Consider the following 17,610-nt stretch of genomic DNA (forward strand, 5'->3'; position numbering starts at 1 on the left):
ACAGTGCAGTGCCCCAGCTTCTCTGTTCAGCTTTCCTCCACTCTTTGCTGGTGTTCTCATCTGAAGCTTACCTGTCTCCTCTAATACTGGGGTGAAAGATTTCTGCTCTCATGAGCTGAACCACAGAAGTCATTTCAGTCTTCAGAGAATTGCCAGTGCTGCTTAAAGTGTCATCCCCGTTACTGTAAAACAGCCGGCCTGTCAGGCTAAAGAAATGCCTTGCCACTCTCACCTGGCGCTTTGTAGCGCAAGCTGAATGTTAACGGGTGTGCTCGCTGTCCCTGAAGGTATCATCAAGAAGTGTAGTGAAGGCTGGAAGCATTATCCTTTTATGGCTGCCAGAGCTCAGCCAAGCTGCCACAGAACTCCTCGGGTTTCTGCAGCAACTTTTTCACTCTTAAATCCCCAAAACCAATCTCAGCATTGAGCTCAGGGATGTATTCAATATTGATGATGTATAGAAAGTACACTGTCATCATGTATGCAAACCACAGCAATTTTCAAACCCTTATTTTTTCCATTAAATTATGTGGTGTGTGTGTGTGTGTGTGTGTGTGTGTGTGTGTGTGTGTGTGTGTGTGTGTGTGTGTGTGTGTGTGTGTGTGTGTGTGTGTGTGTGTGTGTGTGTGTGTGTGTGTGTGTGTTACATGATTTCCATGTATTGTTTGGCACTAATTTGAATGTGAAACACTGAATTTTTCCTAAATATGTTTAGAATAACTGCACAGTGGGCGAGGATAGGTATGAAAAAAACTACAGGAGAGCAGCCCTTTAGTTTTAGATAAAAACACCATGTGAGCCTGAACTTCGACATACCCAGAATACCTTTCTGTTATCTAGATTCACTTACCGTCACATTTTCGATCAGGATAAAAGGTCAAATGCCCCTGGTTATCAACTTGCTATGTTAACCCAGAGTTTCCGCTGCACGCTTACATGAAAGGAGTGACCGCATCTGACCAATCACAAACATGCATAAATGTACTGTCATGGATTTTATAAACAAAAACCCTGCACAATTAGAAAAGTATGACGATGTTAAACACATAATGCAGACTGAAAGTAACACAGCTGCTACAGATAAAGAAACATTGTGGGGGAGTCTATTTGGAAATGCACTGTACTGCGGTTTAGTATTAAAAGCATTGTATGAATGTGTGGGTGCTTTAAGTGCTCAATAAGCCTGGAGGAGAGCTGTTTTATGAATAAAGTTGAGCCTTTTTGAATCCAGGAAAGAAAGCCAGCAAAAATACAGACTCTACCATTAAGACATGAAAGGATTTAGTTGTTACAATCAAATATTTCATTAAATGTTTAAAAGACAGTTTTTTCAGCTGTAACCTCGGTGATGTTTAACAGTAAAGAATGAATCTAAAAACAGAATTCAAACATTAGTCTACCTGTAAATTTGATAGGTCAGTAAGTAAAAATAAATTCCCTGATTTAGGATCATAATGCTTACAGAACAATAACATTGTTAAAATTGTTTGCAGCCAACAAGAAAAAAAAATCAAAAATTAAAATTGTGTCTAAGAATCTCTGTTGATCACTGATGACTTCAGATGTTTTTAGAAAAACTTCATTAGACTTTACTGCTGAGAGAACTTCTCATAATGGTGACGCTGTTTCCTTGAGAGCTGATTGGTCAGTGGGCGGTGATTTCATAGCTGTTGATCTCTAATTTAGACCATAACCAACTCTGGAGCAGGTTAGATTTGCAGCAGGGATTTACCCCAGGAAGAAGTGAACCGTGTTTGCAGTATTGAACCCCCAGAATTAAACCTGAAGTTACCTGGATGAGACCACTGCTTTGTAGTACAGGCTTCTAGTCAGTCATGCTACAGATGTATATTCACTCGACACATATATGTTTGTTTTAGCTGGATGTAGTGTACATAGAAATATTTCTGCAGTCACTAGGACATCAAATAGCTTTTCCACTGATATAAATCAATCTTTTTCTTCCACAACGACTTGTAAGCAGAGATCTTTAAAATAACAGAGCACATTGATGTTTAATGAAATATAATATATCTGCCTCATCTCCTTTATCTGTTTAAATTATTTCCAGTGCCATTTTTGCATGAAAATCAATGGGAGTTCCTGTGATAGGCTATTATAAGTGGTGTCAGTGCATAAGATTGTGCGCACATTCATGTGCTAATGTCTGTTTGTGCACGACACGTGTGTTTTAGTGTTTTTGTATTTGTTATAAGGTGTTTGTTTGTAAACATGCATGTCCTCTCTTGCCCTCCCCCTCCCCCTGTTGGTGACATCAGGACACTGCAGTGGGACACAGACCCCTCTGTGCTGCAGCTGCAGGCTGATTCTGAGCTCGGGTACAGCTTTTTCCTCTCCTCTTGTTCACTATTAAAACATTCACCTGCAAAACATCCTATTTTGACCGCATGTCATACTGAAAAACCTCTCGACTTTAAGTAATAAAATATTTAATGGTTTAATGTAATTTGTTACTTGAAACTTTGGCGTTTGAAATGAAAAATGATGCCCTGTTTGATCGACAGCTTGGATTTATCCACAGTAGATCAGGAGCTAATGAGAACGTCTTCTCTGCCATCCAGGCGCAGGATGCAGAGATTGGGGGCCTCTAAGATCACACAAGTAGACTTCCTACCCAAAGAGGTCGTCTCTTACAGCAAGGAGACTCAGACACCCACCTGCACCCTGTCTGAAGGTGAATATTTATGTGTGTTTGTGTGTGTATGTGTTCACAAGTGAGCATTTTTAGAGCCTTTTTGGATGCTAAAGGAGAAATACAGTGATTGCTGTTTTTGAATGTGACAACGATTTAGTTACCCAGGTCTAAGCCTGCAAAGCATGGAGCTTATAGATGTTACAAAGGGAGAAGACAGATCATGCTTTGGACTTCTCGTTATATGTGGAAACAGGCTGATATAATTCACCCAAGATTACTTGATAGATGAGGGGCAATTGCAGTGTGTATATTATATGGCATACAAATGCATATCTGCATGGCACTGTTGAAATAATACGTGCTTCTTACGTTTATTCATTAAAGTTTAATATTCCTGATCAGGAAAGCTGTAAGTCCAGTGTGCTTTAGCTTGGAGGAAATTGGTGCAAAAGTGTGTTTTTGTGCATTTAATGGGTGTGAGTTCTACATGTGAAGAACGTGAAGGTATGTGTGCATACCTGTGAAAATGTATACATGTAAGTGGGAGCTGGCGTGCTGAGTTGCAGCTACTAAACAGATCCATGTGGTTAAAATGTAGCTTTATTAGTGCAGTGTGGATTTTGTGGAACATCGATGGGTGCAAGCGAACGACTTATAGATTTGAGTTCATTCTAATGGAGAAGGAATTGAATTGAGATTAGGGTTGAGGACAGTTTGAGTTTTTGCATAATTTCACTTGGGTTTTGTGTTTGAAAAATGAAGATTTCCCATTAGGACATTACAAATGCACACAAATACTTGTGTAGCCACAACTTTAGAGGATAGTACAGCGTCTTACTATAAAATCCTGGAGATAGGTTTAATCATAACCACTACATGTCGTCATCTTAAAATGTAGGGATTTATATGAGGACTTGCTTTCTCATAAGGAAAACAGATTTAAGTCCCCCACAATGTGAGTAATACCTGGTACACACACGCACACACACAGCCTGGCACACATGCACACAACCCCTATCATCTTCTCTATCTTCCTTCTTCTTGTTGCCAAGACAGCTGGCAGCCATGTGACTGTGAAGGGGTTGTACTTCCTGCTTCCTGTCATTATAATAGATGGTCTGGAGTGGATTCCACTGCCCCCACCCTCCACCAGCAACAACCATCTTGCACATACACACGTCTCTACCAATCAGCATCCAAATGGCCTGCTTCAACCCCTACTCCACCCACCCACCCCCATTTCCTTGACAGACCCAGGAATAGATCATTTATTCAACAAGTGCACACATATGTGTGCTGGGAGACATCTACTCACACACACATACACATGTGCCTACAAGTATACTTAATGGAATTTATCGTGGTCATGTTTGCTCGCGCATACAAGGTCTCGACAAACAAACGTGCAACTGCTGTAAAATGTGCAAGACAGATATGGTAGTTAAAGAGATAAGGACTCGGCAATTAAGCAGGCAAACAAATAAACACGCAGCAGTTACTATATGCAGGTCAAGTAGTCTGTGTACACATAAACAAATAGTCGCAGTGTGACTGGTTAGCGCCCGCAGCAGTACAATATGTCTGTCCATTTAGGTTTGTTTGTTTTCAGCTTCCAAGAGCATGCTCAGGAGGTCTCTTTGTGTGTTTGTGTGTGCACGCATATGAACATCTGGGAACCAGAGCAGAGCTGTGTTGGTCTGCGGGGAGGTGACCTTGGCCTCAGGAGACCCTTCCTTTGCAGACTGCCACAAAGCTTGTGTGTCTATAGAAAGGGGGGAAAGAGGGTAGATGGTAACACCTGCCTGCATTTCTGCCTGTGTGTTTATTCAGGCTTGTTCCTTTCTGTTGATTACCTAACCCGGATAGTTAAGCTGCGATTTCAAATTTCAGTAAAAATGTTACATGGTTTATTTTCAATAAAAGTCTGTTGAACCTAAAAGTGTGACATTTAAGGCTTCTTGCACCCTCAAGAAGTAAATATAAAAAAAGGCATCACTGATCCTCAAAGAAGTTGTGTGTCCAGTACATAGAAATGTGTGTTTGTGTTAAATCTGCTTCAAGGAATTCGAGCAATGATCTCAGCTTGTAGCCCTTGGTGTTCTCGTGCAGCTGCACTAGCAAATATTCACTATTTCTACTGTCCAAAGGCCTGTTTGTATTGAGTGGATCAGGATTGATATTGCTGGGGTCTTCCTGTGGTAACAGGCTGCTCACTGTATTCATATTTCCTTAGTAATCTTTGAGTTACTCACATTCTTAGTTTTAAGTTCTTCTGAAGTTAAATAGTTTCTTCTCTGTTCTTGAAGTCTGATGTGACTATGGTGGCATCCCCATAGATCCTGAGTCTTTCAGCAGTAATTCTGACTAATGACACATGTCTTGTCAGAACCATCTGATTGAGTCAGTGCGAGGATTAGTATTAAACGTATTAATTTGATAATTCCTTTTCTTTTGTGAATTTACTATTTGATTCATAAAAGCAAGAGGTGTCGTCACATTAAAACTATAACACTGATCTTTTTTGTTTTTATGTTTTTTGCCCGAGTGCGTTATTGTAATTGCTTTAAATAATTGACAGATGAGTCAGGAAGTTTCTCATGGCGTCTTTTCCTCGAACTCCTGACCCCTCGTGCTCTCTTATCTGTCCTTGTGCCCAGAGTGGCTGGCTATGCGCGTTTGTGTGGGTGTGACGTGAGCGTGTGTCGAAGCCCGAGTGCAGTTTCATGAAATTGGATTTGATCTGACGTTGCGTGCAGCTTGTACACAGGAGTTTGTGTTAAAGTGCCCATGTAGTTTGTGTGTGTGACTCTCATTTAAACCAGTTAATTTTAAGGCTTTTCATTTCCGAGACCAATTTGCGTCTACGTAATTGTAATGCGTCGCTCCCTGTGAATGTTATTTTCCCATTGGCTGCTCACTGATCTGGTCTGTACCGAGTGCCCATTGTGCCAGGCAATCGGATTAGCCCCAGTCACGATTGGTTCCAGCTATTTGCTGCTTTTCTAATGCGTATGAATGGACACGCTTGTTGTGACGGATAGATGCTTTGTTTAAGGTCATAGCAGAGAAATAAACCAAGGTCTACTGTGGTGTGTGTGATAGTAGACTGGCCTACTAAGGTCAAACAAAGTACTCTGTTCAGTTATGTCTGTGTTGTAAGACCAATAATTTTCTATATATTTAACATGAACTGTAAAACAAAGCAAAAGAAAAGAACTGCGGTAAAAGAAAATGAACACTAAACTGCTGTTCTTATTTACACATGCATAACATATCCATGTATAAATAAAAATGTCAAGGGACAAGCATGGCAAACCAAATCTTCACACTCGGATACATTTTGTATTTATCAATTCAAACGATATAACAAACCAAACACTGCATAGTTTACAAAATCTTTTAGATCAAAAATTCCAAATTGGTCTCCGACCTTGTCACGTTTTTTCCTTTCACCTTAAGTGCACATATAATTCTTTCTAGTGGAAGGTTACAACATTTGGTCCATGAGTTTTTCCCCCCAAACTGAGGCTTATTATCGATTGTATTTTTTTATTACTAGTACACGCCCATGTTACAGTATTTTCTGGTCCGTTTGTGCTGTTGGAAAACTGATATATTTAATTACATTGATTAAAAGAAATTGGAGCGAATGAAAAATATTGATGTTGCTTACATAAAAAAAGAGACAAATATGGTTGTGATTGTATGTTTCCATGCAGCAAAATGCATTTTCATCTAAAACAAGAGTGCACTGTGATCAACCAGACAGTGCGCACTCCCATTAAATGTACTGAATTTCTTTTTAATATATGCCAATAAAAGAGGATTTTTTTTAAATTTACCTTTCATCATGTTACAAATTTACACGCATGTGTTTACCTATTCATGTCCCTTTTAATTGCTTGGTTGGAAGTTGAGAAAAGCCCACTCGCCTGTAGTCGCTTGTAGTTTCCAAACGTAATTCACTTTCTCTGGTCTCTAGTCCCCACATTCTTCCATTGTGGATGCTTCAGATGTACCTGTGTGCCAAGTTTGGTTATCCTGATTGTGTAGGAGGAGTTTGTGGGCAAGTTAAAAGAGTTTGTGAAGTGGCTGCAGCACAGATTGTAATATATAAGCTCAGAGAGGATGTTAATGGGTGCAAGGCCTAAAGTAAGACATTAACTGGAAATTAAGATACCCATAATTCTTCACCTTCTTTGAGATGCAGCACTTCCAATCTCCTCAAGTCTAACCAAAAAAAGGAAAGAGAAGCGAAAAGGTGAGATTTCACATAGGTGTAGTAAACTCTGGACACCCTTTCTGTCACCCTCTTTCGCTTTTCCCCTTCATCCCTTCTCCGGACCAGCCAGCACCGCTCTGTAATGAACAAAGCAAATGCCAGTACTTTGACAGCCACACTTAAGTCCGCTGAACCCAATCTGGGGATAGCTATCACTACGTGTATGTGCTTACTTGAGATCTTGGCAAGATAAGGAAAGGTCAAAGCGATTGAAGGCATTTTGCGCATGTGGATGTGCACGTATACAAGCGCGCAGGTTTGCATGAGAGTAGTGTGAGCCTTACACCCAGTTTGTAGTAAATTGGCTTTGCTCAGTGGAGCCTTAAAAGACCCATAATAGGTCACAGTGGAAAAGCAGAGCGAAAGAGAGAGAGAGTGAAAAAAGGTGAAGAGAAATTCATGGCCACTAGCAAATAAGCAGGAATAGAAGAGACACAGAAATGGAGGCGAAGCGGCAGGGGCCGCCGAGGGACGACGAAGCACTTCTGACATTAAAGCAGTAATTGTTTGCAGTGAACCAGAAGCAGGCCCTCAGTAATACAACTCTTTGAGTATTTGTGTATAATTTGATATTGCAACTTTGGAAAACCCCCTTCTCAGGGTTACAAGTTCATGGGGTCAAGAGTGTACATAATCTTAATGTTTACACGCCCGTATGGAAAAAAACTAGGGGTACACAAGTCTCTCTCTCTCCCGCCTCTGTAATATTTTCTGGCCCATTAGCTCTCAGGCTCTGTACAGCTTGAGTGTATAACTGGTCAGAAATTTACTCCTCAGGTCCATTTGGTGGGCCGGTAATGGCTTTTAATTGCAAGAGAAACCTCATGTCCAGACACTAATGTGAAAATACTGAGTGTGCGTGTGTGTGCTGTTTTGGGTTTTTTTTTGTTTTTTTCCACACAAGCATTCAGACTCATAAATGTAAACACAGCATACACTGGAATAAACAAACAAAAAACAGACAGCCACAAAATGCACACATACGAACGCCACGCATGCACACATGTCACTCGAGCTCCACATAATCCCGTAATAGAGCAGTTAAGAAACCAAACTCCAAATTTATTAAATGATCCTGACCACTGGCAGCACACTGGTCCAATTAGAGTGTTTACTTTGGTGTGTGTGTTTTTTCCCCACAAACTCCTAAATGTATTAAATATGGTTCAACAGGTCCTGAACTTTAGATATTTATCAACAGTTTTACAACAGATGTCTTTTGGGATTTTATCCAGTCCAATCCTGGATTTTAAATCGGCCGAATTACTGGAATCCAGGTCTGACACTTATTACTATAAGAGTTGAAGAGTTTATTGCGCTCGTTTATTGAAGTTCTTGCATTACACACATGACGGAGACACACTAGTATGGGACTGGTTTTTATTTATTTATGTATTTATTCGGTGTGGGTCCAGAGTTGGTATGTGTTACTGCTGAACTTTGATAATAGTAACAGTAGAACTGAGAATAATGCCTTAATATTGTCTTTGTTACCAAGCGTGTGTCTACAAGTTAGAAAATATCAGAAACATGAGATTTCTTTTCTAGTCATGTTTATTTTTTCTTTAATCAGATATTTACTGATTAAATATTGTTTTTCATTTTTTTTTGATCAGGCAAAATCCAGGGCCTTTTATTAAAGCCATACTTCACATTTGAGAAGAAGAAATGGTATTGAATAAAGTTTTTACTAAAAAAAAGTCAAAGAATACCCAGAGACGTGCTCTGTGTGGAGTATTTTCTTCTATATCTTTTATTTCTTTAAAAAATGTTTACATAGATAATGCACAGACTGGAGAATATGTATGTTGCTGGTCACAGCATTACGATCGCTCACCGGTGACGTAAATAATGTGCATTCATTTACAAAAGTGCTGAGATAAGCTAGCTGTTACATTCAGCATGTTCAATGAAAGGAAAACAGGCAGGTGTGAAGACAAAAGTAAAACAGGCTTAAGTTGATATTACCAGAAAATTACAGCCAGATGCCTTAAACTGTGCATACACACAGGGGTAGAAATGTGGATCTGCATACTTTCAGCAGATTTTTAAAGCAGATTTTATAAATTCCAGTCATAGTGAAGTTGCATGCACGTGACCAATCCTTATGTCCTGTCCTGTCTTTTGCCACGAATGGTTTTAGATACACCATTAAATATTCATCTGCATACTCAAATGCTCTTCGTATCACGTGGTCCTGGAAGCACGACTAGATCAAAAACTACTGGATGAAAAAGGTAATAAACTCTGTTGTTGGCTCTGGCATTCGCCTCCAGCATGCCAGAGCAGCTATCCATCAGTTTAAGAAGCCTCATAAAACGTAACACACGTTGATTTGTGTGTGTGTGTGTGTGTGTGTGTGTGTGTGTGTGTGTGTGTGTGTGCGTGAACAGAAAAAGAAAATTATAATGTTAAGAAATGCAAGCTCTGTGAAACTGCTTCTTTATGATGATAAATTCTTCCCCTGCCTTATATTTCATCCCCACTTCTCTACTTTGAGCCTGATTGGCTCTAAAAAAAAAACTCCACTCAAGTATCTGTGAGGTACACACTTTCCTACTGCACTTTATGCCTTTTGAAAAACCAATTTATGTGTAAGGGAGCTTCCGTAGTGACCATGCTGTGACTGAAGGAGGATCATGGGGCATTTGCTGCAGCATATGCAGTCTGTCCCTCTGCCCTCCAACTGCCAAACAAAAAAAAAAAGAAATGGTCTGCTGCTAAAATCTTATCGCCAGGTACATCTCAGCATGTTAGCGTGTATGTGTGGACACAGATGTGGACATTACGGTGATATCTGTAGATGATTTGAAGAAAAATAAAAGGCATAATAACTTCTGTAAAAAAAAAAAAAAAAGAAGGTAAAGTTAAAATATTAACAGTCTACAAAAAGAATTGTACCAGAGCATATGAAAACAACAATAACACAGTTATTTACAAAATAATCACGTGCATAATTGACGAGATATTGTTAATATATTTTTTTTAAATATCAGTAACTACACGGTTGACATGCCAATCAAAAGTGGATGTAAAGTTCTGGTTCATCAGTGTGTATGTCAGCTGTGGGAGAAAATGAAGCATGTTGGAGTTTTGAGAGTGTAGTGCATGTGCTTTTATCCAGGAGGTTAAAATCAACAATAGAATCACTGCTTGTAAAATCTAAATTAACAGCATTATTTTCTTATTGGCACATTTTAAATAATAGTGCTTTTGCTTTGTCCAGTTTCTACTACCGATCGTTAGCAGGGAAAGTATTGCTGCATTAGCCAGAGGCTCACACCAGATACTCACAATTCATGTACTTGAAGTTTCCTCTGCCAACCTATCCCGCGCCCTTCATTAGGATTTCACACAGTCCAGTGATTCAAATAAAAACAGTGAATATAACACACTCCCACTCTATATGAAACTGACATGACTGATGGGTTTGTGGGCCGTCTTCAAGGTCCTGGAGAGAGGAATGTGATTGCACGAGTGTGTATTTTGCATGGCTAGGCACTTGTGTGTTTTCTGTATGTATGTGCATATGAATGTGTGTGTACCCAGCCACATATGGAAGTATTTGTCTCATACATTGTTGTTCCAGCCAGGCGGCTACAACAGGCTGAACAGAGCAGAGGGTTTGTGTGTTTTTTGTGAAGGCACAATTTGTGTAGCGATCAACCACAGTGAGCGCACAACGGAGGACCCTGGACAAAATGTACTTTGAATTAGTTTTGCTCAAAAGTACATCGAAGACGTGCCTTTTTGCGATCGTTGACTTCTGGACTTTTAAAAGAGTGGCTGCCTTCAGGTAGCAGTTTCTCGTGATGCTGTTTAAACCAAGTGTGTTTCACATAGACGCACACACAGAAGATCAGATCGGGGTTATGCTATTATGATCTCTCCCAGTGTTTTCCCTGCAGACACACTTAATCACCCAACGCTTCTCACTTTCTGTCTTTATAAAACAAGTCTGAGTTTGGCTTTCATCGTCATCGCCCTCCAAAGGGCACAACCTTCACTCCTGTTTCACTCGCAAAATTGATGCGGGGTCCCAGGCGGTTTCTGTCGAAATGGTCGTGGCAGTCAAAACTGAGAAAAAAAGTCTTGATATTAGAGAAAAATAATGTCTTTCGGTGTGTGTAAGGTATTCCAAGTGAGTCACAGATGATTGCAATTTTCCCCCATGACCACCGTATAATAAGGTACATGAACCCCTTCTTCATCTCCCTCCCTCCGGCTTTCTCCCTCTCTTAGGTAAAATGGCCATCATCCAAAATAATATCTGCCATCTGATGAGTGCTCGAGATGAGTAGGAATGTTTAGTTTCACGTTTCCCCTTTTTCTCTTTTCAACTTTTTTTTTTTTTTCATCTGCATTGTGTTGAACATGACTTTTTGACATGCACGCCCTACCCTCCCTCCTCTTCTTGAGGTTTTCTTTTTTTTTTTTATACACATGTAAAACAAAAGTGGGTCTTTAACATTTGCTTGGGTGGTCCTCTCTCAGAGGTTTTCATTTTGATAGAGTAGCAGTTCACTGCCACAGCTATCTTCCAGAAAGCTGCTCTCAGTAATTGTTTAGAAAGAATTTTTTGTCAACACTTTCCGTTGCAAGTCTGAGCCTTTTGACTGCTTTATACTTTAGGTCAAAGCTTTAGGTGCCTTTAAAATTGCTCCTCAGATTATTGTGGTTGAAATTCAGCGAGCTTTAAAATCCATTTCTGCCGTACTTGCGACTGATTGAGCCCTTTTAATTTTTTCAGATCATACAGCTTGACAGCTGATTGAAGTGAAATTCATAACCCTTGCTGCTTTTGTTTGGCTGCGTTTGTCATGCAATTCTGTGTTTCTCCAGCAGGGAGCACTCTTGGCACATAGACTTTTGCTCCATCAGTCTCACCAACCAAATGTGACAGCCCCCCCCCCCCCTTTTTTTTTAACGAAATGGGTATCAAATGATATTGAATGATTAATAATTAATCACAAATATGTGTAGGATATGTGTTGCTAAATTAACGAGCTTTTTCACATTAGACTGCGTGACGTTGTGGTCTTTGCTACAAATCAAGGTTGCTTATGTGACCGCGTTGCTGAGGTGTAGTGCAAACTTTTGTCTTTTTAGCAGAAGGGAGTCAATCTTTAGTGAGCTACTAAGAAAATGGTTATCCCATGTTTTTTTTCCTCCATCATTATATCAAATCAAACACCACTTTATATGTGTGTGTGTTTGTGGCATCAGAGTCACACAAAAAAACATAGATGCAGACAGCACTTTCTCTGAGTGACACAAATACCAGCTCAGATGACGCGTCGAAAAGCAAGTCGATGCCACAGCAGCAATTTTTATTTTTATTTTTATTTTATGTAAGACCTTTTCTTTCTGTTGGTCTCGCTCTCCTTGACTGGGTTTTTGACAGTTTGGAAAGTTTGAAGTCATGGGTTTTAATCAGAGCCTTGCGGTGGGGCTCAGAGCATGGCATGGCGTGGCATGATGGCTCATTTTAAAGATGTGGGTCTGGGTCGCGGCCAGACTTGGGTGGCATTGCTAGAAAGAATGGGGGAGGGCGAGTGGGACAGGGAGAGAGAGAGAAAGAGATGGAGGGAGAATCTACCAGCCCACAGCGCACAGCGAAGTTAGCCACAGACCTCCAAAAGGCCTGTATGGGCTGCATTAATGAAAGCGGATTATGTGTGGGCATGCATGTGTTCATACGGTGTAGACTTGGGTGTACACAGGCTTAGACACACACACACACATATACACAATGTTTGATCAGTGTGGGGAAGTGTGGTGAAGAGATGAATTAATCTAAATCATGCTGCGGGTTTTAGCTTTAGCAGTTTTACATCAGGCCCTGCTGCTAATGTGTGGGTATGTGGGGAATATTTACTTACTCACCCCTACTGTGCCAATCATGACTTGATGAACTATGATGAATTTTAAACATGACTTTATATTAAGATAAATTAATACCCCCTACCTAAAAAATGAAAAAAGAATCAAATTGCCAGAGTTTGGAGGACTTTTTATGCAGTTTCACTAAAATCCAAGTATTCTACAAATAATTACTACTTGCAACTGTAGTGATTGTGTTCATGCCATGCGTGGGTTTTTTTTTTTGTTTTTTTGTTTGTTTTGGACAGTGTGTCACGTCTGTCTCGATCACTGAGATTTCTGCGCAGGTTGGACTTGCCCTCTCACCTCTGAGAAAAAGATGTGTTCGACTTTCCTGCATGGCTGGCTCTAAACCATCAATTTTCTTTCCAACCTGACTAACAGAGGTCCCTAAAATGTTAGCGGTGATTCTCTGCGCTCAGAAAGAGAGTTTTATGTCCAGCTGAGTATTAACAACAACAACATAAAAGAAAACAACTTTCTGATCTTCTTTAGGTTGCGCAGACACTTCACAGACACTCGGTGTGACAAGTCCATCTGTAAAAAAACATTTAAAGTATTGTAGGGTGGTGTGTGTGTGTGGTCTTTTATACTCTTTTACATGAATTTTGACCTTTTATTTATTTGAAAGCTGTGTGATTATTGCTGACTTGTAAAATCAATGTGGTTCGATTATTGTTTTTCTTCTTTTCTTTTAATGGGCGTGGGCTGTTCTTAAATATCAAGGATTGCATTACTGGAGGCAGGACTCATAAAAGTTAAAGAATTCCCCCCGGTGTCTCAGGTTGATATCCAAAGAGGTGATGTGGTTGCAGTTTGAATGTGTGTGACAATAAGAAGGTTGGAGTTTGACTTGTTCTGAGTGAAGTTAGTGGATAGGAGTGTGTGTGCGTGTGTGTGCGCGTGTGTCATGCCAGGGCCACATTAGAGGAGCCTTTTAAGTCTTGTTGACCTCCTCCTACTCCTCTGCATAGTACTTGTGTTGTGGTCTGCTCCATAGCCAATCCACCAGAACGTCTGTGAAGTCTATATGTGTATGTGTATGTGTGCGTGTGTGTGTATCCATATAAATAATGTGTTATTCCCAGCCCGTGAGATGCCCCCCTCCTCAAAATCTCACCGGATTTCTCTTTTGTGTCCTCCTCCCTGCTTCCGCCGCCTCTCCTCTCTCATATCAGTATCTCTCCTTCTTTGTGATTAACACAATGAAGAACTCTAAAAAAAATTATGAGCTCTGTCAACTTTGATGGTGTGTGACTCAGCCGAGTAGTCACCTCCATACTGACGTGACAAGTGTGAAGCTCTGCCCCAATAATGGCAGCTGATGACAAACTTAGGGTCTAGTCACAGCTCTTTGATAACTATGCCAATTCCTCCAAGCACGTGCGAACACATTTCAGCAAACTAGCACTTAAAGTTTTGGGTTCAGAATAAAAGTTTGGCTAACGCTTCGATCCTTCACCAAAGAGCGCGTGCTAACACATCACGGCCGTGACGCCACACCGTTCGCGCTTTATGTAGCAGCTGAAGGGAAGCGGAAGACGGCGTACATCATGTTTTATATGCTGTCAGTATCTTTCTCTCCACATGCTCAATAGTTGCTGCCTACTGTGAAGTAATACACAATGGTTAAGCTAATGAAACTCTCAGCAGTAGCTCAGCCTTCATTAAGACTATGTTTTCTTTATTCCACAAACAAATCAGCACATTACTCTCACCTGAACTATTTCACTCGTCTGCTGGTCCATAAAAGCAATAATGATGCGTGTGCCGGCTAACAAGAGCCTCATGCACTGAAAACAAGATAAAGTGTTTATTAGTCCCGGTACAGTAGCTACTTACCATACATTTAGTAGCTAGCTCCAGATTTGTCTATATAAGTCTATGCAGCATATCATGTTAGGGTGTAGACATACAGATGTTTTGCTGCGTGGATACAGAAAATGTGAAATAAGCAAAAGGGAAAAGATGTTTTATTGTATGTGATATTTTCTGTGCTTTCCCTTGTGTAAATGATCTACAATATTAATATAGAAGGATTTTGTTCTATGACACAGAATCCATCTATAGAGTGCCACTGTAATCCATATATGGTTCAAAACTGTTAACTATCGCTGGGGCTTAATTTAACAAATAATTTCTCTATAAAAGCATCAGATACTGGTTACATTATCTGTAATGGGAAAATTTTCTGTTGTCTTGGTCTCTGAATGATTGTAGCATATGTACGTACACTCCAAAAAATATTTATGGCTAAAATGCTGCCTTTAAATAATTTGATTACATGTAAATCTTCCATGTAATCTTGTTACATAAGTACAATGCAAAATGTGAAATTTAATAAAATTTAAAGATGAATTATATGAATAAATAAACCTCTGATTTTATGTAATTCAGATGCATTTTATTCAGAATTATTGCTTCTTCTTTATGTATGTGCCCTGTCTCCTCCTTAACTGGTGGGTCAAGTTTTTTTTTACAAACATCTTCTTACATACAGCGATTATTAACTTCTAAATATTTTTAAAAAACATTGGTGATGACTCCCAATCCTTTTGAGTTTCCTGTTCATCATCCGCCTGAGAATGTACGTTATGGTCACCAAAATTTGTATCCGCGATGGAATTTTGCTCAACTGTTTTTAGTCCTCGTACTACGAGTGTTAGCAGCCCTAATCAGATTCTCACTATACATGTGCTTCATATTTACTGGGAAATAGTGTTTACACATTTTCTGTCCTGACACTAATTCTGATAGCGTATCTGCTAATCACTCCTTTTCCCCCCCGTTTAAAAATCTGTCTGATACGTCTTCAGATAAATTAACGAAATATGTTTTATATCCAGTAACAGATTTGTTATTGCTGTTAAAACTGAATGATGACAGCAATAGCTGCTTGAGGGGTTAATATTAGCTGTTTTGGCATTTTATAGGTGACACCCAATCTTTCCAACTTGCTAAGCTGAAGCACATTTCTGTGTTTCTAACAGTCACATTTTATACATCTGCTCTTGTGGGTAGAGTGCATACCTCTGCCAGTGTGTGTGTGTCTGCGTTAACAAACACTTTTACACATTTGTGCGCGCGCGTGTACGTTGTTTCTATGCCCGCACCGTGAAGCTGAGAGAGCCTGCATACCTGCTGGGCTGCTCTGAATTGACTGGGCCTGGTCAGCATGTGAAAGCAGCCAGTGGAAGATTGAGGCAACCAGATGCGGAGGCCCCAGGCTACAGAGGATATCATTACCCCGGGTGTGTAGTCGGCCAAAACGGGAGCCCCCAAGCAGAGTTTCATCAAGGTGGACCCCCGTCTGCAGTGAGGGGGAGGATACCGGTTAACCGTCGTCCTGCAGCGAGGAGCGGTATTAAGCGGCAGGTGGAAAGAGAAAGCATCCCGTGACTGGAATGAGGTGGAAACAAGAAAGTGTGCAGGATACTTGCAGGGTAGCATGCAGACACGCTCACACTGTGAGAGATTGTCTCTTTTCATTTCCCTTCCCTGCTTACTTTGCTGTGCCGCAGGAAAACCGAGCAGTGCCTCTCTGCTTGTACTCGTGAACATTTTTACATAAAGTTTTAGATTACCATTTACCACAGTATAGGTTTTGTTTTAGCCTGGGCGCACGCAGAAACACATCTCTGAAAATTTCCATTTAAAGGAAATAGTAGGGATATTTTTGGTGCGTACTGTTACAGAACAACTTGATGCATGGCCGTTGGCAAAGACATCAGCAGTATCTTCGGACGGGAATTGGACCGTCTCCCCTCAGTGAGGTAACCCATACACCATGAATCACGCTGCCTTGCTCCACAGTCTTGTGGTCCCGGGGGTTGACAGTTTGACCGCTCCTCGATGTGGTTTCTTTCTGCTTTCCTCACGCTCCTCCCATCCCCATTACCGCACATTCCAACCACCGGACCGGTCACATAAGGTCAAGAAAATAGAGTAGAATAGAAGTTGTGTGTAATATACCTTCCTGTTTTCTTTTTTCTTTTTTAACTTCTTTTACATCCTGTAGCTTTTCTCATTAATGACTTCAGTTTGGAGGAAACAATGACAGCCCAAAAAAAACAACACTTGGAAGAAATCAAACTTCACAAACTGAGTCATGGAGGAAGAGACAAAAGGACCTGGGGAGAAAAAAAAAAGGGTATCCCTGTTTGTAGCGTGTCTGTTTTGGCAGCTCAGACATGGAGCTAGTCTGGCAGTCTGCCTGTCTGGTTCTTTCTGGTCTCTCTTCCATACTGGTGGGTCACTGGTGTTTGGATCAGTACAGCTGGCTGTTAACCACACACTTGGCTGGAGCCTCACCACTATGTATTTGATATAGCGTAGTCATTTATTATATAAACACAGTATGAAAATTAAAGTCATATATCAAAAACGTTTACTTGGAAGTGAAAAGAAAAGAAAACACAAGGACTGGTAGGGAAGGATCTTCTGGGAATACAGTGAATAGAATAAGGCAGGACATTATTGTAATAGCATCAGTATAATCAGTGGAGTGGTCCACCAGTTGCAATTGTATTCGTAGCAGCGAGTTCATCAAAAGCTTAGGCGAGCCCCAGTGACAAATGGACAGTTCATCTGGTGCAAGAGCAGCCCTCGAGCGAGTGGTTTTAACAGTGCCCCAGGCCATACTCTAGCTGAGTTAAACACACCCTGACATGTGTATGCGTGTGTGTTTCTGTGAGTGTGAGAGAGAGAGATGACATGTCTGAGAGTGTGATGTAGTCACTTCCTCCCACTGGACTGAGCAACTGTTGTCAGTTTGACCCTGCCAGTTAAC

The 17,610-nt window shown here is 40.6% G+C and overlaps 1 protein-coding gene across 14 annotated transcripts in view; it reads left to right on the forward strand.

The window, feature by feature from the left end:
• Window positions 1-17,610, forward strand: part of dync1i1a (dynein cytoplasmic 1 intermediate chain 1a) — a 69,558-nt gene that overhangs the window by 5,960 nt on the left and 45,988 nt on the right. For all 14 annotated transcript variants that reach the window (XR_014890472.1, XR_014890473.1, XM_085262862.1 and 11 more), the window contains 2 exons: window positions 2,280-2,339; window positions 2,583-2,695. Coding sequence is in view for 12 of the 14 variants with exons in the window: in XM_085262862.1 (XP_085118988.1) it covers window positions 2,280-2,339; window positions 2,583-2,695 (173 nt within the window). In the remaining 2 variants the exon portion in view is untranslated. The remainder of the gene's footprint in view (window positions 1-2,279; window positions 2,340-2,582; window positions 2,696-17,610) is intronic.

This window comes from Mchenga conophoros, linkage group LG22, assembly GCF_057382185.1.
Source record: "Mchenga conophoros isolate Kocher_MC1m ecotype Shallow Benthic linkage group LG22, M_conophoros_male_GT1.1, whole genome shotgun sequence".
Classification (NCBI taxonomy): Eukaryota; Metazoa; Chordata; class Actinopteri; order Cichliformes; family Cichlidae; genus Mchenga; species Mchenga conophoros.